The 26,711-nt window shown below is 38.2% G+C and overlaps 1 protein-coding gene across 1 annotated transcript in view; it reads right to left on the bottom strand.

The window, feature by feature from the left end:
* TOGARAM1 (TOG array regulator of axonemal microtubules 1) overlaps nt 1-26,711 on the bottom strand; it is a gene marked incomplete at its 5' end in the record, with an annotated part of 73,614 nt that overhangs the window by 25,686 nt on the left and 21,217 nt on the right. The window contains 13 exons of the mRNA XM_034767902.1: nt 3,579-3,814; nt 4,187-4,292; nt 5,696-5,849; nt 8,425-8,559; nt 8,877-9,051; nt 10,824-10,999; nt 11,498-11,596; nt 15,080-15,247; nt 15,664-15,767; nt 17,349-17,578; nt 20,064-20,329; nt 23,983-24,276; nt 25,193-25,324. Coding sequence (XP_034623793.1) covers nt 3,579-3,814; nt 4,187-4,292; nt 5,696-5,849; nt 8,425-8,559; nt 8,877-9,051; nt 10,824-10,999; nt 11,498-11,596; nt 15,080-15,247; nt 15,664-15,767; nt 17,349-17,578; nt 20,064-20,329; nt 23,983-24,276; nt 25,193-25,324 — 2,275 coding nt within the window. The remainder of the gene's footprint in view (nt 1-3,578; nt 3,815-4,186; nt 4,293-5,695; nt 5,850-8,424; nt 8,560-8,876; nt 9,052-10,823; nt 11,000-11,497; nt 11,597-15,079; nt 15,248-15,663; nt 15,768-17,348; nt 17,579-20,063; nt 20,330-23,982; nt 24,277-25,192; nt 25,325-26,711) is intronic.

Below are 26,711 nucleotides of genomic sequence, written 5' to 3'. Positions count from 1 at the left end.
AAAAAAAAAAAAAAAAAAAGGCCGCCCAAACTGCCAAAGCGGCACTCCTCCTGCCATGCTGCTCCTGCTATTTGGAGGCTGTTCCAGAACCTCATCCCTCTGATGGTTAGAAACCTTCTAATTTCCAGCCTGAATTTGTTCATAGCCAGTGTATGCCCATTTGTTCTTGTGTCATCATCCTTTAGCTTAAATAGATCATCTTCATCTCCCCGGTGTTTGACCCCTAATGTGTTTATAGAGAGCAATCAGACCCCTTCTCAATCTTCTTTTTTGCTAGACTAAAGAAGCCAAGCTTTACGAGTCTCCTCTCATAAGACAGGCCCTATGTTCCCTGATCATCCTAGTAACTCTTCTCTCCCTTTTCCAGTTGGAATTAATCTTTATTGAACATGGGTGACCAGAATTTTACCCAGTATTCCAAATGAGGTGTTTCACCAGTACCTTGTACAATGGCCTTAATACTTCTCCATCTATCGGAAATGCCTTGCCTGATACATCCTAGAATTGCATTTGCTTTTTTCACAGCTGCATCACATTGGTGGCTCAGTTATCCTGTGATTGACCCACACACCCAGGCTTCTCTCCTTTTTGTTGCTTCCCACTGAAGAGCCCCCAGCTTGTAGCAGAATTCATTCAATCCTACATGACCTTGTACCTTGTACTACTGAATTTCATCCTGTTTATCTCTCCATATTTTCCTGTATAATATTCCAATCCTCCTCTGTATTGACAATAACTCCTAACTTTGTATCAGCAAATTTCATTAGCACACTGACTTTTTGTGCTAAGGTCATTTAATACTAATATTGAATAAGACTGATCCCAAAACCAATCCATTAGTAACCTCCCTCCAGTCCGATAACTCACCTTTCAGCACAACCCATTGCTTTCTCCCCTTGAGCCAGTTCTTGATCTACCTTCCAGTTCTTGTACTGATTCCCATCTTCCCTAATTTAACTAATGATTTCCCATGTGGTCTCATGTCAAATGCTTTACTGAAGTCCAAGTATATTAGAACTCCTGCACTTTCCTTATCTAAAAAAAATAAGTTATTTTCTCTAAGACGACAACCAGGGTTAATCTGGTAGAATCTACTTTTGCTAAACCCATGTTCCATCACATCCCCTTTACTGCCATTAATTTAATTACTCTTTCCTTCACAATTTGTTCTAAAGCCTTGCAAACTACTGAAGTCAGATTAAGAGGTCTTTAATTGCACAAATCACCTTTTCCCCCTTTCTTAAATATAGGTACAACATTACCTATTCTCCACCATATGGTACTCCTCCAGATACATTTATTAAAAATTCTTGTTACCAGAGTAGCAAGTATTTCATGATGAATTTAATCATCACTGTGACTGAAGTCTCCTTTATTTTTTGAAGAACTGGATCTCTAGTTTAAGATGCGATGCTGGAACTCTCAGCACAAAAGACAATTCTGACTTGTGTATCTGAAAATGGATCAGGGATGGGCAAATTTGAAGGGGAAGCCTTTATAGGCCTCTAAAAGCAAAGCTGCAGAATGGTCATATCTATATTCTTGAAGTTTCAATTGTACATATGGATGCCCCATTTACCAAGCTACGGCAACAACCAGTGATGCAGTTTCAATGCCTGGATTGAGACAGCAGCCTAGGGTATTTGGTTCTTTTTAAAGGATCATTATATGTCAGTATGTAAACTGACAATTTGCTGCACTAGTTTGTAAAGGTACTAAGAAAAAGAAAAGTGACCTATATCAATGGTTGACCTCTAAAATTATATTATGATGAATGACAGTTTAAAGGAATGCAGTGTAGTTGTAGTCATGTTAGTCCCAGGATATTAGAGAGACAAGGTACATGAAGTGGTATTTTTTATTGGCTCAACTTCTGTTGGTGAGAAAGAAGTTCTCAAGCTTCACAGAGCTCTTCTTCAGATCGTAGTCCTTCCTCTAATCAAAACAAGCACGCGCACATATATGTAGCGCAGTACATTCTAAGACTTGACATAGGTGAGGAAACAGCGCAAGTGAAGATGCTTTCCAGAACCCTCAATCTATTTTCTACTGGCCTGATGGATGACCAGGAACAAAACATACTGGTGGACAGAGTCACAGGTATCACTCAACAACAGGCAGCACTACTGCAGGACTAATCTAGTGCTATTCTGTATGCTCTGATCTAGCTTTCAAACTAGAAGGATTTGGGGGTTTTTGTATTATAAATTTTATCTGAATCTGAAATACTTGATTGCACAGTCTCAGTTCCAAGTAACAGTAGGAAACAAATGGTGCAGCGGCATTTTCTAATTACATTAAAGCAAGGACCCCAGTTTGGGAACCACTGCTTTAGGCAATCACAGCAGATACCGTGTGTTATTTTAATTTATCAGAAAGAACGAGACCACAGACCAAATACAGGGACAAACCACATTTTCTTGTTGGACACCAAATTACAGTCTTAGCTTAGCTGAGGGATAAACAATTGGAACATTTTTTCCCCACAGCCTGGGAGGCAGTATTCTGTACCCCCAGAAGTTTAATCAGGGAATTACAACAGTCCGCTGGGAAGTAATGACACAGAAATAAGGATTCCAGCAGAAAAAGAATCAGATTCTGGCAGCATTCTGGAAATTGTGACAGACCAACTTGCCAGCAAGAAAAGTAAGGGGGAAAGGGCTAGAATCAAGAATAAAGCCAAGATTTTTAACTCTGGGGACAAAGTTAAAGTTTGAGTTAAGGAGTGTGACCGTCAGAGACACTGGAGAGGGAGGACTTAGCACTGAAAATTCATATATATCCAGAAGCAGACAGAGAGATCACAGAATGAGATGAAAAAGGTACACATCACTAGAAGGGATGTCTAAGACTGAAGCTAACTACTAGGGGTCCTATAGATGGAAGATGGATAGAGGATATAAAAGGTCAAAAGACAATATGCTTAATGAAAAAGGGAACGAGTAAACTTTCTACCAAAAATAAAGGGGAGAGAATAGGATTCAAATCATGAAAAAAGAGATGGAGAGAAGTTGTCTCATTTAAGGTACTCAAAGAATGATTGATAGAATGAAAACTCATGCCAAAACCAAGCAGGAAGTCGAAATTCATGTACAGAGACAAAGAGCAGCTTGTTAGCCACTCGAAGAAGTGTAGTCTCAGTACTGTGAAATCGATCAAGAAGGATGTGTTCAGAGGGAGCTAGAAGTGAAAGAAAACCACTTTCCCAAAACTGCCGAAGAGAAAGGTTTATGACAACAAAATAGGTGGCAGAGGAGGATGGATTAAATAAGCTCTGCCAGAAGACAATGAATGTTATCAGGCTTCTCAAGAATATGGCAATGAACACTACTATAAATTACTGCAGTCTTACAAAACTATCATAAAATTTACCAACCAGGCACAAATTTTACTATGATAATGGAAAAAAATCTTACATTTTATTTGACTGTCAAAAAACATTGCTCTGGATAAGCAGAGTTTTGGAAGCCTGGAGTATTTCATTTTGAATGTTCTGCTTTGATAAGAAAAACAAAGTGCCTTATGTGATGCACCCCATTTTTTCTTAGTTATTTCATTACAAGCTCTTTAGGAGTTACCTTTGACCTCCATTTATAAGAGAACAAAGTGCACGTGCTGGAGTCACATTATTAACCATAGCCTTCAATGCTTTGTCTACGTCTTCCCTTATAAAGGTGTTGGATTCCCCGGCTTTGTGCAACAGGACTTTTATAGTACTGTCTAGTTCTTGATCCATGCTCTTTTTCAGGTAGGTGAACAAATCCCCTAAACAGACTACAGCAGCTCGGGAAACGCCTGAGCGTAAATTCTTCACCTGCAAACAGGAAAAACCCAAACAAACAATGTGTAAGTAGTAAAGCTTAATATTATTTTCCTCTTTGTAAATTTTTAGTCATTTAGAAAAAGAGAAATTCTCATCTTGATTCCTGATGGGTGGGAGTTAATATGCATAACATATCAAAATGTTATCGGGTTAGATCTTAATTTTCACAGCTTTCAAGCAAATTTTAAAATACTGAATATCCCAAATACAGGCTGCTTTACAAAACTGTGCCACTCATCCTTTCAAAGATGGCCAACATACAGAAAACAGCAGCAACTGAACATAACACCTTGCCACTCAAATGTTTACTCACTCCTATCACAACAATATTTTTGGCATAAGATTTTTAGATGAAAATTTAACCTCTTGAACTACAGCCAGACTTGTTTCATGCAGCTTTCCAGTCAACACATCAACATGATAGGCAGACAAACATCGAACGAAGTTCAGTCCTTCGATCTTCTTCTCCCTATATAAAATAAATATTTAAATTAAAAGCAGTATCTCACAAAAACCACAGAGACAGCAGATAACTAGAATGTCTGGGGCGACAGTGGATCATAAATTGAATGTGAGTCAACAATGCACTGCAGTTGCAGAAAAGGCTAATATCCATAGGGACTGTTGTATGTCCTGCTCTGCTCAGCATGGTGAGGCGTCTGCTGGAGCAATGTGTCCAATTCTGGGGGGCCACACTTCGTGGACAGACTGGCGAGAGCCCAGAGGAGAGCAACAAAAATTATAAAAGCTTTAGAAAACCTGACCTATGAAAAAAGGTTAAAAAACCTGGGCATGTTTAGTCGTGAGAAAAGATGAGGGAGGGATGGGGGGAGATGACCTGATAAAAGTCTTCCAATATGTTAAGGGTTGTTATGAAGAGGATGGTGATCAATTGTTCTCCGTGTCCACTGAAGGTAGGAGAAGCAGTAATGGGCTTAATCTGCAGCAAGGGAGATTTACGTTAGATATTAGGAAACTTTCTAACTATAAAGATAGTTAAACTCTGGAACAGGCTTCCTAGCAAGGTTGTGGAGTCCCCATCATTGGAGGTTTTTAAGAGCAGGTCAGACAGGGATGGTTTAGGTTTACTTGGTCCTGCCTCAGTGCAGGGGGATGAACTACAGCAGTGTTTCTCAACGACTAGTCCTTGGACCGGTACCAGTCCCTGAGATTTCCCTGACACAGTTTGGAAGGCAGAAAGCCGGTCCCTACTATCAAAAAGATTGAGAAATACTGGACTAGATGACGTCTTGAGGTCTCTTCCAGCCCTGCCTTTGATTCTGTGTCCAAGTAGCACAACCATCGGGATTATTAAGGAAACAAATAGTGAATACAAATTGTTTCCCAAAACAGCAATCATTTAAACTAGAACCTCTGGCAAAAATATTCCTTGGTACAGACAATAGCAGGGCTGGATTAAGACAGGACAGGTCTGTAGGTACATCGCCTCCCCTCCCCCTCCAAAGAGAGGCAGGAAGGGGGCCAATAGGCCAATGCCACTGCTCATCTCTGGAGTGTCAGTACGGGCCCATCCTCACATCTGGAACAACACAGTGATGTTGGTTGGGAGTGCCGCAGCACACTGGGTCTTGGAATTAACAACCCACTGAGATGCTTGTCCCACCTCTCAGAGCTGTTGTCTCAGGCTGTATGCAAACTCAGGCAGGCATCACTCTGATGGCTATGCCTGGTTCACTTTTTCAATATTTTCTTTGCAACCATGAGGATTTGCCCTCTTTTCTTATATTTTACTAAACAGACTTAACTTTTTTAACCAAAAAACTATGTACATTTTTTAAAAATAAGTATTAACGTATATGCTGCAAATTATAATCAAACTCCATATACGTGTGTGTATATATGTATACACACCAGTCATCATCCGCTAAAAGTCGCAATGCTTCTGTCAGCGCTGTTTCAGGTTTTGAAAAGGGTCGCAACTCTGATGGATCCATTATCTCTGGACTATGCGTGACTGATGGGATCCGATCCTTATTCTGCCCTCGCGGTCCAGGAGATGTTTCATCTGTAAAGTCATTAAGTGTTTAAGCAATAATCAGTGACAATCTTCATAATATGAAGAAAGTGACTAGCAGTAAGACATGAACGTAGTTAGCTACATTAAAGCTGGTATCTGGACAGATTACTATTGCTAAAGGGCTGAGTTTTCAAAAAGGTCACCACAGTTACACCCACAATATTTGCAAGCGCACCATTTGGTGCATGTAAATGAAAATTTGTGCACACAGGCACTCACTTTGAAGACTGTAACTTGAATTGCACACACAAATGCAGGGTTTTACACGGACAAACAGATGCATTCAAAGATATTGTGGGCAAACCTAAGAAGGCTACTGCCTGCATTTGAATTTATTTAGAAGTCTAATTTGAAATTCTTTATATCCCCATAACTCAGAATTTTTCCAGAATTCAGATGAAATAATGTGCTGTTTCTCAATTACAGACTTTTCTGATATAAACAGGTATTTGGTTCTATAGTTTGGAGAGGCAACAAAATCTTGGCCTAAGGACTGAATAGCTCCCCAGAAATCTCTAATGTTCCAAGCTATGCAGTCATAAAAATACACGAATTCCGCAATTAAATGTTCCCAGCAGGAATAGTTAACACCACTGAATGATTCCTTTGAATTTTACTGCTAGTGAATCATTCATTTTAAATTTTAACGAGCTACTGCTCAAATTCAGTTGATCAGTATCACGCTACCTATAATATAATTGCAAAGACAGCTGTAGATTTTCAATAAGTTTTACTAGCAAACTAGAGAGACGACTTTCTAAATCATTTCATAATCCAAAATGCATTTGTTTTTTAGTTTGTATTGCTACTGTTCTAGCCTAGTGATAATGGCTCAAGAACTACCAGAATAGCAGCTCTAAGCCTCCAGTTTGAAGGGCTTTCTGTCAGACATTTTAACTGCATCAGAGTTAATCTTCCCTTAAACTGACATATAGTATCGGGGGGGGGGAGGGGTTAACTTTGTTTTTACTCCATTAAATAATTTTTGAGTCACTAAGAAAGGGGGAAAAAAGTGAAATGTTCCTAGGGTTTTAAACAGCTGTATTTGCCAAACTCTAGATGAAAAATATTTCAAGGGAGCAGAGACCACCTCAGTGACCCAAAAATAACTGGCCTAAAATTGTATTTTCCTTGCAGGTCAGACATCTAATCATCTTCAACTCTTGTTCCTTTGGTAAGGTAATCAAAAACTAGTGACCCTGCACACTCCCTGAACTAGAGCCTTAGCACCACTCTGCTCACTTTTCAGTGCAAACGGAACAAACTGCCTGTAGTCAATGTAGTCGGGATAGTTGGTTCCTATGTCCCCTCCCCTGCAGTCCCCTGTACACCGCACTCTGACTATCCACACTTACTGGAGCGTCCCTGGGGACCACTGACAGTTGGCAAACACTATAGAATCTCCCAGCTTCTTGTAACCCCCACCTGGGCTGGATTGGGACAGAGCTTTGCAGGAACTTCGGGAGCTGCCAGCAGCAGAACTGAGCTGCAGCTGCACCGTTGCTCTGTCTTCATCATGGAGTGTTAGGAAGGAGATAATATATTAAGAGCTAAAAACATTAGGATGGTAGGCATGCCCTGCTCAGGAACAAACACAATACACTTTATGGGGAAATGGCTGTATGCTATTCTGGAAGAAGCTACCGAGACTGAGCATTGCCATGGAACTCTCATCACAAAAAATAAAATAAAATCCTAGAACCCTCCACCCAATAATGATTCTTACAACCTCTGTGCTGCTTCTCAGGTATCCTGAGTAAAGAGAGTCAGGGACTAAGGAGTAAAAATGGTAGTTATGTTTTTAGGTATATCTATTCTACACTCATAAGTATAGCATCTAAGACTTCAGTCGCATGTGCTTAATTTTTACTGATTTCAATGGGATTACTCATATACTTAAGTATAAGCAAATGTGTAAGTCTTTGTAGGATCAGGACCTGAGTGTCTTAGCGGGTGTCAGGGATGCAACTTTAGCATCTAAGCCTTAGTGCTTTTTTGCTAAAACAGAAATTACCGTATGATAAACTTTTGGTGAAATCCTACCTCTATTTAAGGTCAGTGGGAATTTTGCCATTGACTTCAATAGGGCCAAAATTTCACCCAATGTGTTTGTCTTTTTCCCCCCATCTGGTTAACACACACAGATAACACTGGGTCAGGATTTTATGCTCATTGGGGGATACAGTATTTTAATGTGGGTTTCAATCTATCAATAAAATTTGTCTTTGTAACTACTTGCAGTTTTGGGATATGTATCTGCCTCTTCCACAAAAGAAGATGGAGATGTGAAAAATGTATTAGAAGTGTTGTTCTATACCTGCAAAATGTAAGTTTATTCTCTGTAACGATTTCTTATTAGTAATAAGAAGTGGTAGCTAGCACTGAGCTAAAATGTAAGGGCATACACAGCTCTGCACACATTCCTGTAATAGAAAAATAATAATGAAACTGCAGTTTTAAAATAAAGCGTATTAAGCCTAATTACACTATGGGTTTGTCTCATCTGCCAGCATCCAAACATTTTAATACAATGTTTTACATTTAATTAACTGTAACAGCTTACCTGAATCTAGCAAGACTGAAGACTGTGTCTTCTTTAAACTGGATGTTCTTTTTAGTGAAGTACTGAAGGCAACATCTTCTAAAGATAAAGACTCATTCTTGGATGTTAACAACACATCTCCATAAAAACTTAAACCTACAAAACAGAGAAAGAACAGGAAAATCAGAAAAAGGGAAGAGGTCGCTATGTCTTAGTACTATGCTGTACTCTATAAAGATCTCAGAAACAGTCAGCTTATCTGTCATAAATTCCTTCCTTATTATTGTTAGTATTTTATATCCAACAACAAATAAACTGATGAAGATTACATTGTAGCATAACATTTCAGTAATACTAGATATCATTTTGGGCAGTCATAACCTTAAATAATTAGTGTTATTATACCAGATTTAGAACATACTTCTTAGTCAACACCATTTAATAGTATGCCATTAAATTGACAAAATACTAACCATTACTTTCTGTTGCCATTTTCTCTGGTTCACTATGTTTAAGTCGTTCCCAGGGATTTCGTTCCTTTTTTTCAACATCATTGACTTCCTGATGTTCTTTATGACTCTCTTCTTTTTCTTCTTTCTTCTTCTGCCTCATCTTATCCCGGGCAGATTTTGACATGGCAACTTTCATCTGCACAAAACAGGAAAAGTCCCACTGTAAAATGTAATTGAACTGAAATAGTTCAGTCAATAACTTAAACCTAGAAATCATCTTTGCTAAACAAAGAAGCTCACAACTTCTGCTACTACTCCACAGTGCGTTTGGGAATTATTTACGCTAATTTAGGACCCAATCCTGCAAAGACTTCTGCATGTGCTTACCTCTATGCACTGTGAGCAGTCCCACTGGAGTCAATGGGACTACTTATATTGTGTAAAATGAGCATGAGACTCTTTGTAGCACAGAAATAATCACTCGTGGTAATCTATGAATAATTAAGTTATTGGGGGAGCAGGACTGTGAACCCCTCGATTTAATGGTACTAATTGTGTGAATAACTACTCACTAATTTGAGTAAAGGGTATGGAGTCCAGCCCAACTTCCATTATTTGACTTTTTTTTTTTTTTTTTTTTAATTTTTTGATAGAGCAGTCTTCAAACTGTGAGACCTGATTATTTTAAAAATTACTTAAAGGGTTCTTGTGATCCCCTGTTTATGCTTAAGAGTAAATGGTGGATTCTCTGTAACTTGAAGTCTTTAAATCAAGACTTCAGCCAGAGGATATGGGCCTATTGAAGAAGTGGGCAAGTGAGGTTCTGCGATGTGCGGGGGGTCAGACTAGATGATCATGATGATCCCTTCTGGCCTCAAAGTCCAGGAGTATTTTCAGTTAGTAATTTTCTCCCTTACTTATAAGGAAATAATGAAACTGACTATTAAAATTGCAGTCAAGTGCACGGATTAAACAAAGTGAGAAAACAGATAAACGGTCATTAATTTCTTTAAATTTTAGCAACCTTAGAGGTTACTTGACATGCATTTTCAGGAAGAAATGTGATTTTCATTTTGAAGACGTACCTTGACCTTGTGTTATTTTATACAAATAAATATCAATGTTCAAAGTCATAAGAAAGTTGAACAAGATGTAAGTAGCAGCACAGCTCTTCATGAAATCTCTCCACAGGGCAGACACTGAGACAAGATTATTTACAGGGAATGTATGGCTAATGAATGGTGCTGGATTAAATGTCTGCAAACTACTGTCCTCTTTTTGTCCACACAACAGAAGATGGTCAGTAACAGCAGCTGGTTCCTCACACTGCCTTGCCAAAATATCCCGATCATGAAAGGAAGAGACTACCTTGGGGCCAGTGGGAAGTTCATTCTCCATGCCCATTCAAGCCTTCGTCTCTTTGCTCAGAGTGTTAACAAAAATTGCTAATTAGTAACAATTTTAATGGCTATTTTGTGATGTTGATACATTTCAGTACCTGCGACAGCTGAACAAACAACTGCATTGAATTGAACATTTGCAACAACCAATTGAATTCCTTCACCAAATGTATCCCTTTAATCTGTTTGAATTGTCATAAAAAGACTGATGAAATAAAATAAATCTCTATTTCAGGTCTAAAGACAACTTTGTGTGAACATTTGTACAAACAAAACTATTCACATAAATGTTTACTAAAAGTGTGCAAACAGACAAAGCAACATTTTGTTCAGAGGTCATCAAGATATTGACAAATGATTCCTCATTATTCACTGAGTTTTAGTCTCCAGCCTGTGCTGGAATTAGACCAGAGACCAAGAAATAAAAAGTTCTGTATCCCATTACCAGCCACCTGAGATATCGATGACTGTACTTTAATCAAACATTTATTTACCAGAATCTGGAGAACATAAAACTATATTCACTAGTGACACTTGAAAAACAATCAAATCTGTTTTACACTCTTACATCTTTCTCATGTTCAGTATCAAGGAAAGGTGCACTGTTCTGCTGGACAGCTCTCCCATAGATCCCTGAGAGAGGCTCAATGCCTTGTTTGAGAGAAAGGACGTCTCCGTTCTCCACACACGATATCATGGACTGGCTGTATGTTAATGATGCAGATGGGGGGCTTCCAAAAACACCTGAAATGGTTATCATATTGTAACCTCACCAAGAGGTCATTTTCACACAGCAGAAGTCACTCAGTAACAAACTAAAGCAAAGCAAAAATAATTCCAGAAAATAAAACTTGGGTTGCTCTAACGTTAGTGGCAAATTCTACCCAAAGTTACATTATGCATTTCCACTGACTGCAATGGGACTTTATGGGTGGGTATACGTGCAAAATTTGGTCCTCATATTTTCTCACTGTTCTGTGTTATTTAATGCTAATATTGTAGTACAGTGTATATTACATTTCTCATTAAGAATGTAAAAATATACAGTAATTCCAATCCTTTTTTCAACTTTAATACTTTTAATTTATTTTTAAAATTGGGGCTTGTTTAATCTTTAAATAATAAACATTTGAATGAGCTCATTTCAAACTCCTCTTCTCCTGACTGTCCAAAAATACAGGCTTTGTTTCTATACTAAAATTGTATTGCACATATAGAAAATAAAATGTTATTTTAAAATACCTTTTCCAACAATTACTACAGAATCTTCAGACAGGGCACTCGGTGAAATGAAGTCTAGGTTGTTAATTTGCTGTAAACTAGATGTTGACCCTGTAAATCCTAAAAATGACACACAAAGAAGAGCTAAATCATGTAGTTTACCCATTACTATATATTGCATTCTTCCAAAGTACACCTCTACCTCGATATAACGTGACCCGATAGAACACGAATTTGGATATAACATGGTAAAGCAGTGCTCGGGCGGGGGGAGAGGGGGAGGAGGAGTCTGCGCACTCCGGTGGATCAAAGCAAGTTGGATATAACGCGGTTTCACTTATAATGCAGTAAGATTTTTTGGCTCCCAAGGACAGCGTTATATCAAGGTAGAGGTGTATCATCTTACCAAACTTAGTTTGAACTGATTAATCACTTTTATGCAGGACTGTATTTCTAATTTACTAGAGTATTGCAAGGCTTAATTAATGCTGAAATTCTCAGAAGTACTATATCACATATACTAAATATCATTACTTTCAAATATACTAAATACCAACTCGCTTAACAGAATTATTTTCCACGCACCTATTTTTCCAATAATTCAGCACAATTGTGCCAATTTAGCATCAATTGAAAACCACTGGTTTTCTGTTCCAAAGAGCACTTCATGTTGATTACTGCACAATTTAGCAGTTCTTCAATTTTTCAGTTAACATACATTTTATATTTTAATTCTGGTTGCACTGTTTGCATATATGGCAATGTCAATCAGTAACAATGGCAGACTGGCATTACATTCTTTAGCATTAAATAACTCCCATGGAGTTAACAACATTTTCAGCTTGAGGAAAGTCAGATAGTCACTGGAAAAAATCACAAATACAGTAAAAAAATGTTATGGCAAATAGATGCTGATGTGCTGCAAGCCTGACTTTATTTTATTGTTACGATTACATCTGACAGTCTATAACAAAGACTTTTGAGCACAGAGGATTGAGACCAAGCCAGGGCTATACAAACTGAAGAGTCAAAAGAATTTTTAAGCCCTTTAAGACTCTGTGCCATGACTCAACTTCCATCTAACTCCTTCCCTATGGAAAGTTAACTTTAGGGAGATGGGGCTGATGCTGTTGAAACTGACCAGCAAATGATTGGTTTTTGATTCTGGATTTTTGCTTCTACTCCCTCCGCTCCAGCCCCCTTTTTATTTTACATAACATAAGAAAAAGCCTGGAACTGGTTTGTTTTGGGGGAGGGGTTAATGTCTCCCTCTGCTCCCCGCATCCCCTGTCTCTCCCCCCCAAAAAAGGTTATTAGTTGCTATTTATTTTATACCTTAGAAATCTGAGTCGTGTCTGCTTTAATTGAATAACTTCTTGAGGTTCTAACAAGCTGTTTACTGTGAGCTTTTATACCTTAACCGAACAGGCATGGGAATTGTATCTTTAGCCAAATATTACTTATATTACAGTAGCAGCTAAGAACCTAACCAAAGATTGTCCTACATGTTGTACAAAGAAGCCAGTGTCTGTCCCAGATGGCTTACAGTCATGGTGTTTCATAGGCAACAGGAATTAAACTGGTGTTAAACAAAAGTGTTAAACACTCTGCCTAAAATCCCTTCCCCCCCTTCACTCCAATTGCTCAGCTTTCAGTCTCTTGCAATGGCATCATGTCACTGTATCTATGCTGACTGGAGAGTTTGCAGGGTAGATAAGTCCCCAAATTTTTAATGCTAAAAAGAAAAAGAAAAAAAGAGCGGATAACCATACTCTTTGGGGACAGGTTTCAGAGTAACAGCCGTGTTAGTCTGTATCCGCAAAAAGAAGAACAGGAGTACTTGTGGCACCTTAGAGACTAACAAATTTATTAGAGCATAAGCTTTCGTGGACTACAGCCCACTTCTTCGGATGCATATAGAATGGAACATATATTGAGGAGATATATATACACACAACTCTGTCCACATATCTATTCAAGTGACATCATCATAGGACCTAATCACATCAGCCATACCATCAGGGGCTCGTTCACCTGCACATCTACCAATGTGATATATGCCATCATGTGCCAGCAATGCCCCTCTGCCATGTACATTGGCCAAACCGGACAGTCTCTACGCAAAAGAATTAATGGACACATCTGACATCAGGAATCAAAATACTCAAAAACCAGTGGGAGAACACTTTAACCTGTCTGGTCATTCAGTGACAGACCTGCGGGTGGCTATATTACAACAGAAAAACTTCAAAAACAGACTCCAAAGAGAGACTGCTGAGCTAGAATTGATATGCAAACTAGACACAATCAACTCCGGTTTGAATAAGGACTGGGAATGGCTGAGCCATTACAAACATTGACTCTATCTCCCCTTGTAAGTATTCTCACACTTATTATCAAATTGTCTGTACTGGGCTAGCTTGATTATCACTTCAAAAGTTTTTTTTCTCTTAATTAATTGGCCTCTCAGAGTTGGTAAGACAACTCCCACCTGTTTATGCTCTCTGTATGTGTGTATATATATATCTCCTCAATATATGTTCCATTCTATATGCATCCGAAGAAGTGGGCTGTAGTCCACGAAAGCTTATGCTCTAATAAATTTGTTAGTCTCTAAGGTGCCACAAGTACTCCTGTTCTTCTTTTTTCTTTGGGGACAGATTCTCTTGGAGACTTTCTTTATACATCACACACGTCTATCAGGCTTTGACATACGACCAATACATTTCACATCAGAAACTAAAATACTGCCACAGGATATTTACTTTAGCCACTACCAATCACCCAGATTGGGGGGAGGGATAGCTCAGTGGTTTGAGCATTGGCTTGCTAAACCCAGGATTGAGAGTTCAATCCTTGAGGGGGCCACTAAGGGATCGGGGGCAAAATCAGTACTTGGTCCTGCTAGTGAAGGCAGGGGGCTGGACTCGATGACCCTTCAGGGTCCCTTCCAGTTTATATATATATATATATATATATATACACACACACACACACATATATACACACACACACACCCCTAAGTGATGTAAAAGATGAAGACTGTATCCCTTAATTTGGCTTTCATTTTTAGCTTTCTTGGTCAAAAAGACACACTATCATGGCTATATGCTAATAATGGCCAGAGTCAGAGAAACACACAAAAGCCAAAATCCTTTAACCATAGGTAAGCTGATTACGATGCAGGGAGCAGTAGCTTTTGTATATTACTAATATGTGCCTACTGCTAAATCAATGCAACTTTTCAAGACTTCATTAGAACTTAAACACAAAAGCTTATGATTTACCTGCCTGAACTTTACCAATAACGATGGCTTAATTTAAAAAATGAAATATATATAGCTATATCCATATTTTGGCTGAGAAAAGTGAGATTCTAATAATTCATTTCAAATCTTTTCCTATCCCGGAGACTTTAACAGTTATCTAACACTAGTTAATTAACTGCTTGTTAATTTCATAAATATATCTTATTAAGATAGAGATTGTAATTATAGGACCAAGTTGAGTTCCATGAAATATTTGATTTATAAAAAGCTAACAAATGTTTGGGATTTTTTTGCCATAAACAGGACGTCACAGGAACATAGGGAGCTCACTAACCTTTTGTAGGTTTACAATGCCTTTGATGCTCTTTGTTCTGACCTTTAAAAACACAAGGTGATACTTCTCTCTGCTTGTCATCTTCATAATCACCAGATCCATTTCCACAGGTCAGACGTTGGCCAATTATGCTCACATTAGAGGTTGCTTTATCATGAAATGTTATCCCTGCACAACAGAATCCATAGCGAAGTGTTCAGTAGGTATCACTGAAATGGTGTGTCACCATTTCATAAATAAAAAAATCCTCAAATCATCACGTTTTTTGATAGCTCTGCAGGGTTGAGGCCAGTTTTAACATGCCCTAGCTGTGTTACAGGAAAAGGAAAAGAAACAATCCCAGAAGTCTCCTCTCATACACAAGCGCACAGTAGGATTTCAAAATGGTCAATAAAAGTCTAATATAGTAAAAAAAAAAAAAAAAAAAACTTCTGGGCTAAGATTTTATAGGTCAACTAAGACCAGACAAAATTAGATACTACTTAAGTGGGGCTTGTTATGAAAATAATGGACAGATCCTTCACTAAAATGGTTTCACTTTGACTGAATTAGTTCTCTCTTTCTTTTTATGCACAACAAATTACCTGCACTGGAGCTCTGTTCTACTATGTTAGTACTTCTATTCCTTCCTGAAGATAGTCTTGCTGGACGTGATTTGCATCCAAGTAGAGGAAAGATGTCTGAGCTGCTGCAATACAAAATCATTTCTATAAATATATTTCTGAATGGCACTAGGAGCCCTGCCTAAGAACATTTTTCACCTAAAGTGAAAACAGTACATGTTAGGTACAAAACATTTCCAGCACATCACCAGAAATGGTCATGTTTACTACAGAGTAGAGAAAGAATACATTTGGTAATGATCAGGTTCATCACCCCCTCCAAGCCCTCCCCCTCCACCTCCTTCTAAGAGCAAAAAGTTACACGAGGCAGGCATATGGGAGAAGTTTCCATTTCTCCTGCCCATGCTGGTATTTGTTCGGTGAACACAGAATTTCAACCTCCAATGCTGGAAAGCCTGCTGTAGGCCTAGCTGGAGCCCTAGTACCATCTCTTCTGGGCATTTGTTTATGTAGTTACTTGAGAACTCTGAGTGTTCTTGTATCATCCTCTCTGCTAACCAAGTAAGCATATTCATGACCAATCACCTAGCGTATTACTATTCCGCCATGGCCAGGCCTACTTTGGTTCAGCCTGTCAGTTATGCCTAGGGCTCCAGCAAGGCCTACATCAGCATCTGAACTAAACTCTCTTAAATATATAAAGAAACTTCAAGGTATTGAATGACTCCTGGGATGGCATTCTGTCACTCTTGCACAAATTCAAACTTCCTTATATAGGTCAGATCCTCCCTGGTGGACTAGACAGACTTGCATTAGCTGTGAGCACTATCATACATTAAGGCTGCAACGTCGGGGACTAATGGAAATGTCCTGTATTACAGAATACTGTTCCCATCACTCCTGGTCAGAGCCAATGCTGCAACAACATGGCATGCCAGAGGTTTTTTCTGTTGGATTTTTACATTACATTCTTCAGGCCTGAACTGCATGCAGCTTGGCCACGTGCCTAGGAAGAAGGTAAGGAGAGGCTGTACTTGCAACACTCGGCAAAATATTTCCCACTTGAATTTACAAAACTAAAAATAAGTACATACTGCGGCTAACCGCTCAACCTTAGTGCACCACAAAAACCAATTCCATCCATACACTATCTCTTCGCCAAGGAGCTGAGAGAATGACGGCATTACATAGAAAACAATTCTCAGCCATTATTGCTACTATGAAAATGCTGCATTAGTTGAGAATTCAGCTTTAGCCACAATGAAAAAAAGTTTATATTATTTGTTTCATCTGCACCCAAAAAATCTGTTTAAGAAAATGCATTCCTGATTAACTTTCCAGGTTGCAATAAGAAACCTCTTCCTTCTCCTCCTGATTCATTCTCTGTTTTACTCATTTGGTTTGCCTGTGGTTCAGCTTCATTATAAAATATTTACTAGCCACTGCCGGGCTTTACCAGCTACTTCGTGTTACTATAGCTAGAGCTTGGCACTGGGTCAAAGAAAAAGCAGGAATGAATTAGAATAATATTAAACCACAGTACAATGTATTTTAAGTGGGAATAACTCTCAGATAAAATCTAAGCACTATGCAAACCAATGTCATATTAAAAAAATGCAGGTTTCCCACCATTCAATATTTAACTAACTCCAACAGCGATTATGTCAGAATTCTCACTGTGGGTTTAACATATAAATTACACTCACGTTATCTTTCCCTGAGGGGTTGTGGACCCTGGCGAAGTCAGAGAGTCCTGACTGTAAACTCCACTTTCACTGTAAGAGCTCACGTTTGGAGAGGAAGTGCGGGAAGGGAAGTCCATAGTCAGATCAAGTTTAAGCGCAGAATCGGGGCTCTCGAGATCTGAAGTGCTGCCACTCAGTTTTGCCCTCTTCTTAGCTGCACTATTACGGAGAGACCTAAGTGAACTCTGCATCTACACGGAATTGAAAACCATGTCAGAGTTTACCCGCTGCATGTATAATTCATTTAAACACAGGAACAAGTTGTCAAATACCAGCCTGCTTCTAAAAACTTAATTCTTATTTACTGTATGATGACAGTGCTGTGTCTATGCCCCCTTTGGGCAAGGTAATCTATATGGAGTCAATGTATCAGTAAGCTATTTATTAGTTTAATTTCAGAGATCATTATTATTCTTATAAAGTGAAACAGACATGCACAATTTCATAGGACAACCAATGCAAATCCAAATGCTGTATGCACATCATATCTAGTTATGTTTTGCAAAGCTTAAAATGAAAGATTTCTCACACAAACACTATCAATCCTTTTTTAAAAAAAAAAAAAATAATTTTCTTACATAGGCTCATGTTAAACAGAAGAATTAGCTGGCTCAAAGGCAATCTGTGGAAGGGAGCTCTGATTTTTGCTCCCTGAGCTAGCCAGTGCTGGGAGAACTGCAAAGGTGAATCTCACCCCAGTCTACCAGTGAAGGCTGTTACCCAAAGTACGTAGTGAAACTACAGCTACTACAGCACCATTCCACTGCATCTTCTCCTCTCTCCTTGCAGGAGATACTCAGAGTAGGAAACAAGGGCACTGGTAGGTTGTATTATGAGGGTTTTGGGGGAAGGAGTCGGAGGGAGATTGGGACAAACTACAGTAAAGGGTGGGGTGGGAGAAAACAGTATTTCTACCTGGGACCCCCTTACAGTTTTGTCCCATTCACTGTCTCTTCTCTCACATTCCAATCTCTCACTAGTGACTTCCACCCACTCAGAGCCCCCACACTCTCACACACCAATCCATTCATACTCACACCTTCATTTGCCAGCTCACCCCATTCTCCCACAATCAACCCTCCCGACTCATTTCTGGTTCAGAGTTCCCCACGTTCTCTTGAGTTTCCTCCAATCAAACCTCACTGCTCAGAAACCCCTTACTCTCCAACCCACCCGTAGACTCAAAAGCACCTTCCCAGCAAACCCAGCAAGCTCAGAACCCCCTCCTCCCTTAGCCCCAAAACACCAACTTTATAGGTTAAGGATGGGGACCAACCCATGGATTTTTGAGAGCCACAGGAAGGTAAGTAGAGAGCTAGGATTAATTTGAGTATGGGGTACGTTGGCATGCATCTGTGCCTGTTCACTAGTGACCCTTTTTCTGTGTTTTTTTTTTAGATCTTGGACAGCTGCCCATTATCACCCCAGCTTCAGTGACTCCTAGTGTGGTAGGTATATTTATGGATTGCTTTCATCTCTAATTTAATGTACTGCTTTTCTTTCCTTTTATACATGAGTTTGTGATTTTCAGAGGATGAAACCCCACTGGATAAAATTTATTATTTAAAAATTATCATTTATTAATATAAAAAAGCTTTAACTTAACTGTACCAAAGATGCATTACAATTTTCCATACAATGTGTTGTTTGTCCATCCCCTGAGGAGAGCCAAATCAGGCATGATCTACACCTACTCTCTTATATGGATTCTGTATTACAATCGTGTTAACATCATAATGGCTCCACATTATGGACTGACATGACTCCATAGGTGACACAAACAACAAAGAGTCTGGTGGCACCTTAAAGACTAACAGATTTATTTGGGCATAAGCTTTCGTGAGTAAAAACCTCACTTCTTCGGATGCAACCGAAGAAGTGAGGTTTTTACTCACGAAAGCTTATGCCCAAATAAATCTGTTAGTCTTTAAGGTGCCACCAGACTCTTTGTTGTTTTTGTAGATACAGACTAACACGGCTACCCCCTGATAGGTGACACACTTATTCATCTAATTAATACTTTAGATCAGGTTTTCTCATTTCACTCCATGGAAATTTAAGCATGTGTCAAGTGCTGCAGCAAGGATGTGCTGGACTGCATCAGACACAGTGCATTTCAACAAATTTTACAGGTGAACAGAGTTTGAACAAGAGATTTCTGTAAGTTAAACAGAAGTCACAGTAATCAAGCGCTCGACTTTTTGGTATTTTCTATAAAGCCATTAAATAAAATAAAGGATTAATTAAGTCCTACATTAAAGGTAGCACTGTGGTTTCACCTTGGACAAAATCCAAGAGTTGAGGCTGTGTAAATGTCTAACTCATGCCATGGTACTATAATGGAGAATGTCAACATACTGATCTGAGAACCTCAAAATAGGTAAGTGAAATGAGGATATGCCCAGGGCACAGAGAGTGTCCTTCAATACTGACTTTTATTGCTTTAGTTAGTTTCTGCCAGACACATAACATTATCTTAATGTAGTCATTTTGTATTCATGACCTGGTCACAAAAAGTACAGCAGTGAATATGTATTTTTTTTTCTTCTACACCTGAGATTTTAAAGGGGGTTGGGTTTAGTATCTGTGTGGGTGGGGGTTGTTGTTTTTTGTTTGTTTATAAAATGTATATTCTAGCATCTTTTTAAAGTATGTAAAATCACATTTAAATCCAACCTCTTCCTGGTCTGACTCCTTATCATTGACATTTAATTCTGAAAGATCAACTTCAAGTTTCTTGTCTTTTTCACTCTTCCAAATATCGTCAGACTCTTCATTTTTCTGTCCCGCTGTGTTTAATTCAGATTTATCAGGCAACGGGCTTGCCCCCCTTGGTATTGGGGGGACAGGTTTGGTCCCATTCAATCCTCTCCGTGAAGCTGGCGATCTCACCAAAGCTGGTTTAAGCTGAATTGGAGAATGCTTCTCCTGTGAATTTTCCCCTGGGTAAGATACAGACATATGTCACCATTTCAGAAGAACAGTGGGAACACATCACTCATTAGGATAAAATACACAATCAATTTTCATGAAACACAGCAAAAATATTTTTTAAAAGAGCTGATTTTTTCTTACTAAATACACATTTGTGAAATGAAGTTTAGTTATTATGTCAATATTTTAAGGACAATTTTGGTTGAAGCAGCAAAGCATTTTCACTAGGAAATTCTACATATAATTTTGTTGCACACAAAATATGCAAATAAATAGCTCATGACACAGATGATGTGCAGAAACCTAATAACACCAATAAGAGATAAATTTGTTTAGGCCTGTCCTTTGAAATTTCATAATTCTATTTATTGAGATACAGTAAACCCTACTAAATCACACTTATTTGTTCCCATGCATTATAACCTTCACATAAAATTGGCTATATCTAACTGTCTCTCTGGAAAAAAAAAAGTCTCGTATTACTAAGATGTCATTATTTTTTACAAAATATACTAAAGTATATCAGCATACCATGAAGCGATCAAATAATTAATACTAAATTACTGTTGACAAAATTAATTGAAGTACATTTTGTGATGCATAATCCTCACTTTTTTATTCTAGGTTTTCAATTACTTGAAAGTTTGCAAAATTCAGTAACTCACAATGGGCTTTGAGTGTGAATTCCTGAATTAAAACTATACATATGGAGAAAAATAATAATGCTTGTACTTTTTTTTAATAGAATACCATGCTGTTCTTTTTCTTCAACTTTACCTGGTAAAATATATTTCATCGATTATTCAAAGGCTATTTTTAAAAGATTAACAGTATTAGAAAATTTCTGTTTTTAAAAAATCCAGCCATCTTCATTTTTCTAGAACAGCTACCAAAGGCAGTTTTTGTTTCAAACAGTAGAGAGTGGGAAGAGTGTATGCATATAAAATACATGGCTGGTGTCTTACAAAATTTGTCTTTACTAATGAGAAGACTTAATATAACTCAAGAGGATACGTGTCAAAGAAGCTAGCTTTCTTCAAAACATACAGATCATCCAATTATCTATTGCTACATAAATTACTTATGATTAGGGCCCTACCAAATTCACAGCCATGAAAAACGTGTCACAGATCATGAACTCTGGTCCTGTGTGTGCTTTTAGCCTATACGATACAAATTTCACGGGGGAGACCCGTGTTTCTCAATTAGGGGGTCCTGACCCAAAAGGGAGTTGCAGGGGAGTCACAAAGTTATTTTAGGGGTATCATAGTATTGCCCCCCCCCTTACTTCTGAGCTGTCTTCAGAACTGTATGGCCAGAGGGCAAGGCTATTGGCCAGATGCCCAGCTCTGCAGGCAGCAGCGCAAAAGTAAGGGCAGCAGCACCGCAACACCCTTGACCCCCAACTCCTTTTTGGGTCAGGACCCCTACAATTACAACACTGACATTTCAGGTTTAAATAGCTGAAAATATTAAAATTGACAATTTTTAAAATCCTATGGCAGTGAAACTGACCAAAATGGACCATGAATTTGGTAGGGCCCTACTTATGATATGTGGAAGGTCATAAAGAACTGCCAAAAGTAAGCCTTTGACATTTTAGTTATGCATCCATGTTTTTCAATATTGTATTTTAGTTTGTTTTACAAAATATGTTAAACAATACTATATTGAACATCTTCTGGCTCCTTACTCAGGTATTTTCATTGCTTGCTAACTTTCTGGCATCTTTGCCCTATACTCTGCCATTACAGTAACCTAATTACACTGGCAGCGGCTTACAAAAGTGTTTCCCATTTGTCTGGAATACTTTCTCTTAGGAGATGTAAATTGGTCTATTTTACATACATTTGGGGGGAATAAAATGTTACACATTAAATAGTACTCTAAATTTCTCTTTCTGAATCTAGAATAAGTAAAAGTTGTCTAGTTCCACGACAAATGCTGTTGAAAGCTGCTTTGCTAAGAAGACTATTCTAATGAAAGAACAAATGGCACAACTACTGAAAACAATAGGCTAGACATGAAAAAGTCAGCTATTAATAACTGTGCTTCATCAGGTCACTTTAGTGGGAAAACTTCCAAATAACTACTTTAGGGCTTTTCTACAAAAGAAAGCTGTACTGGTTGAACTTAAAAGCGTTATTTTAACTTGCTTTAGTCAAACCACTGCAAAAAGCTGTGTGATCACTCTTCGTTTGGTTTAAACCAGGACCATTTTGTTTTAGTTTAAATACACTGAGGATATGTCTACACTACTCAGCTTTTAGTGATATGTCTGTGTCGCTACAGCCGGGCCGCTGAAAGTCATGCGGTGTAGCTGCTGTTTGTCGGCTCTCCTGCCGATAGAAGACTTCCACTCCCAATGAGCGGCGTTTGCATTGTTGGCAGGAGAGCACTCCTGCCGACAACATGCTGTTCACACCGGTGCTTGTCGCCGGCAAAACTTGTGTCTTTCAGGGGGGGCTTAACACTTCTGAAAGACAAACATTTTGTCCTTCAGTTGCCAGTGTAGATGTCTACACTGGCAACTGAACGACAAAACGTTTGTCTTTCAGAGGTGTTAGAAACAAAAACAAAAAACCGGAAAGATAGAAGTTTTGCCATGTAGCTAAAAGCTGTGTAGTGTAGACATAGCCTAAGAATCAGTGTAAGGGCTTGTCTACACTGGCACTTTACAGTGTTGCAACTTTCTCGCTCAGGGGAGTGAACCCCCCCCCCGAGCGCTGCTCGTTTCAGCGCTGTAACGTGCCAGTATAGAGAGTGCTCCCAGTGCTGCGAGCCGTGCTCCCAGTGCTGGTAGCTACACACCTTGCGGAGGTGGGTTTTTTAGAGCTCTCCCAGCTATGCCGTGACTACACAAGCCACGTTAAAGTGCTGCTGTGGCAGCGCTTTAATGTTGTCAGTGAAGACGTGCCCTAAGAAACTGAAATCAGTTGCCCTTAAACTAAAATAAGAGTGTCTAGACAAAGGTTTAACTAAATCTGTTTAAAAACAATTTCGGTTTAAACCAGTGCAACTTCCTTGCATAGACAAGGTCTTAGACTGAGAGTTAATGGCAATGACTGATGTTGAAACTGGGATGGAATTAGCACAAAAATTCCAATTACAGGCACATTTGGCCTTAATTAGATTTTCAATAGGTGTGAAATTGTGAGGACTGGTCACTGAATACAGAAGTTTCCAAATAAAGATTAAAAGGGAAAAAAGGCAAAATGCAATGAGTATCATTTTCTTGTATATTCATTCATTAAGGTATTTTATTGCATTTAAGTTTTTTAGACTGTTTTTCTTTACAAGTGCTATCTTCTTTTAATCAGAAGATAGATGGTACACTAGTGTGTTCCAGCTGAAACAATTCTTGCCTAGCACATTACATGTGTGCACTTATCTTGAGTATAAAAGCAAAAACATTTAGATAATCTCACTGCAAGTGTTTTGTTTTTTTAAATGTATAAACAAAAGAGCCAAATTTTCCAAAGCTGGCTCTTGACCATGTGCCTACAACAGCATATGCATATGCAAAACCCACTTTACGTGCGCAAGCGGGAGAGTGCACATTTCCCAATGCATTCACACAGATGCTGGTTTTGCGTACCCCTTTTTGAAGGCTACTTGCAAAGTGTGACCATAAACTTTTATTTTTCTGCAATATTTTTACCTGTATTGTCTCCTGACTTTTGATTGAGAAGCTTCTTCTGAGGACTGGGCTTGGGCAACCCTTCAAAGCTCTTAAGAGGCCAGGAATTTGAAAAGTTAACCGCATGATCTTGAGACTTCTTTGGAGATTCAGCAGGAGGGGAGGTGTGCTTTGGACTGTTTCTAGGTGATGAGAGTGGATAAGATGGAAGAATGAAGGCCCCTTGGCTTGTGTTAGAACTTGGAAAGGACAAAGTACGCTCTGCTGGACTGCAAAAAGTTCGTTGGGTCTTGGTAAAATTTAGGCTGGCACAAACTGATATTAGAAGGAATGAAAAAATATTATTTATACTAATAAACCTCTAACAACCAACAGCATTTTAATTTTACTTCTCTTTCTATCCAACTTATCCTTCAATTAGGCTTTAAAATACTCTGAAAAAAACCTAATTTTAGGAGGAATCAAGCATTATTTTGTCAAGGACTTGTCTACACATTAGAGTTAATCCAGAATAAGGTAGGGTGTGTATTTGAAGTGGATTAACTATTCCTGAATAACTCCACATGTGGATGCTCTTATTCCAAAACAAGAGTGCCTTATTCTGAATTGGCTTATCCAAAATGGATTAAGCCAATTCAGAATAAAGACACTTTTATTCCGGAATAAGAGCATTCCCACTTGGAGGTAATCAGGAACAGCTATTCCAGAATTGCTCACCATGTAGACAAACCCACAGTTGATAATCACACTCAAGTCCATGACAATCACCATCTTTAAAATATCAGTCTAAAACAGTCAAAATGCTAGATTCAATAGGATACCATTAAGAAGACAGTGACATTTAATTCTGATTGGGTATACTATTACAGCAATAATTTGCAGTGAAATAATACATTTACCCAAACTATTACAAGTGAAGGTCAGAGCTTTACCTGAGCGAGAGATGCAAGCTAATAGATGAATTGTTCGTATCATCTAATTTCATGTGTGTAGTACAAGCTACATGGTCTCTCAAAAATTCTACTTCCATGTTTGTGTTTGGTTATGCTTTGACTACAAGCAATTTGTTTTTTCATCTCATCTATGTTCTTTTACTAAACAGAGAAAATTGCCAGATCATATTTGATCCAAATAAAAATAAAATATTTACTAAGAGGCCTGATACAGGACAACACAATAATACTCTCAAAGGGGTGTGCAGAAATTTGGAGTGTGTTTATAGTCAATGTACCTTTATCTTGACGATGATTATTTAATCCTAAAAGTTGTAAATCAGAACCCACACTACCACTCTTTCCACGTATCTGTGAGTATCCAAGTTGTCCACATTTCCCTGAAATATGTGGCTGATGAGAGCCCACACCTTACAAAAGGAAAAAGAAATAAATTTCAGCAAGTACCTCCATATGCAGCTTATTAAAAGACTAAAAGACCAAAACTAAAAGAACTGAAATAAAAATGTAAAACCTTCTTTGAATAGTTATAAAATTAATGTAATTAATTAGCAGTGATTAAAAACACTTTTTTAATTTGGATAATAAAACCTAAATGAAAAGTTTGAAAGTTTTCAGTGCTGCACTCATGGGTTTCTAAGCAACCTTATCATGTTCTTCATGCACATAAGCTAGAATAATGGCTGGCACTCATCAAAGAAGCCTGTGGTTCTACCAAGGCACATTACCAACAATGGTATTTGTAGTAGGTGAAACGAAAACCAAACAATTTCTTCTTGGAATATGGAAAAATAAAGGGGAGAAAAATGCCTTAAAAGCAGAAAAATAAGAAGTTTTTCTTTAAAATGACATCATTCTTAACATAACAGTAAAAAGACTTGGAATTCTACATATGTCAATGCTCCCCAAAGGGAGTTGAATATACACAGTGCATTGCCAAGAAAAGGGAACGAATCAAGATTGGTCTTGCCCAGTGTCTCCAAGTACCTTTTCACTATTATAATACAAAAGATCGCTATCATATGTTAGGCACTGCACTGAACACCCAATCTTTTATAGAATTGATCTTTAAAAAGGTTCCCAATTATTTTAAAAGGGAAAAAAAAAATCTCATTCTTCAAAACTGTTCTCAAAAGCCACTTTTCACCACCAACAACTATTCAGGCACTTTTTAGTTCTATGTCTATCCCCGACCAATTATTAAAAAACACAATAGAAAAGGGAAAAGGTGAACATATGGAATAGAAAACCATTTCACTGCTGACAAAAAAAATTATTCTGAAAAGGCTACATTATATAAATGTAACCATTGCTGCATGTTGCCCAATTTATAATTTAGTGCTCCATTTATTAAGGTTACTATCAATAGGGTCTTTGCTAGAACAGTTTCCATGGCAATAAATCACTATTTTCTCAAATTGTTCCCATAGAGAAGTTGTCTCAAATTGTTCCATTGCTCTTTAATTTACTATTCAATCTGAAGTTTGAACTATATTTTACACAATGCACAAGGATACTGGTCAAAACTTTTTCCTTGCTGATCTACATAGAAATTGTGATACAGCATTTTTTCTACATTTTAAAATCAGGAGAAAGGTCTTGACTCAAGGTCACTCTGAAATGACGTCATTCATTTTAGCTGTTAAAAGACTGAACTATTTCCTATTAATCATTTCTTAAATGGCCAAATTAAATTACATACTTTGAAACTAAGGGCATGTGTACACACAGAAGCTAAACTGATTCAACAAAAGGTGTGATGTTAAACAAATGTAGTTAAACCAGTACAAATTTCTG

The sequence above is a fragment of the Trachemys scripta genome, chromosome 4 (assembly GCF_013100865.1).
Source record: "Trachemys scripta elegans isolate TJP31775 chromosome 4, CAS_Tse_1.0, whole genome shotgun sequence".
Lineage (NCBI taxonomy): Eukaryota > Metazoa > Chordata > Testudines > Emydidae > Trachemys > Trachemys scripta.
This window is presented reverse-complemented; position numbering and strand designations above follow the sequence as displayed.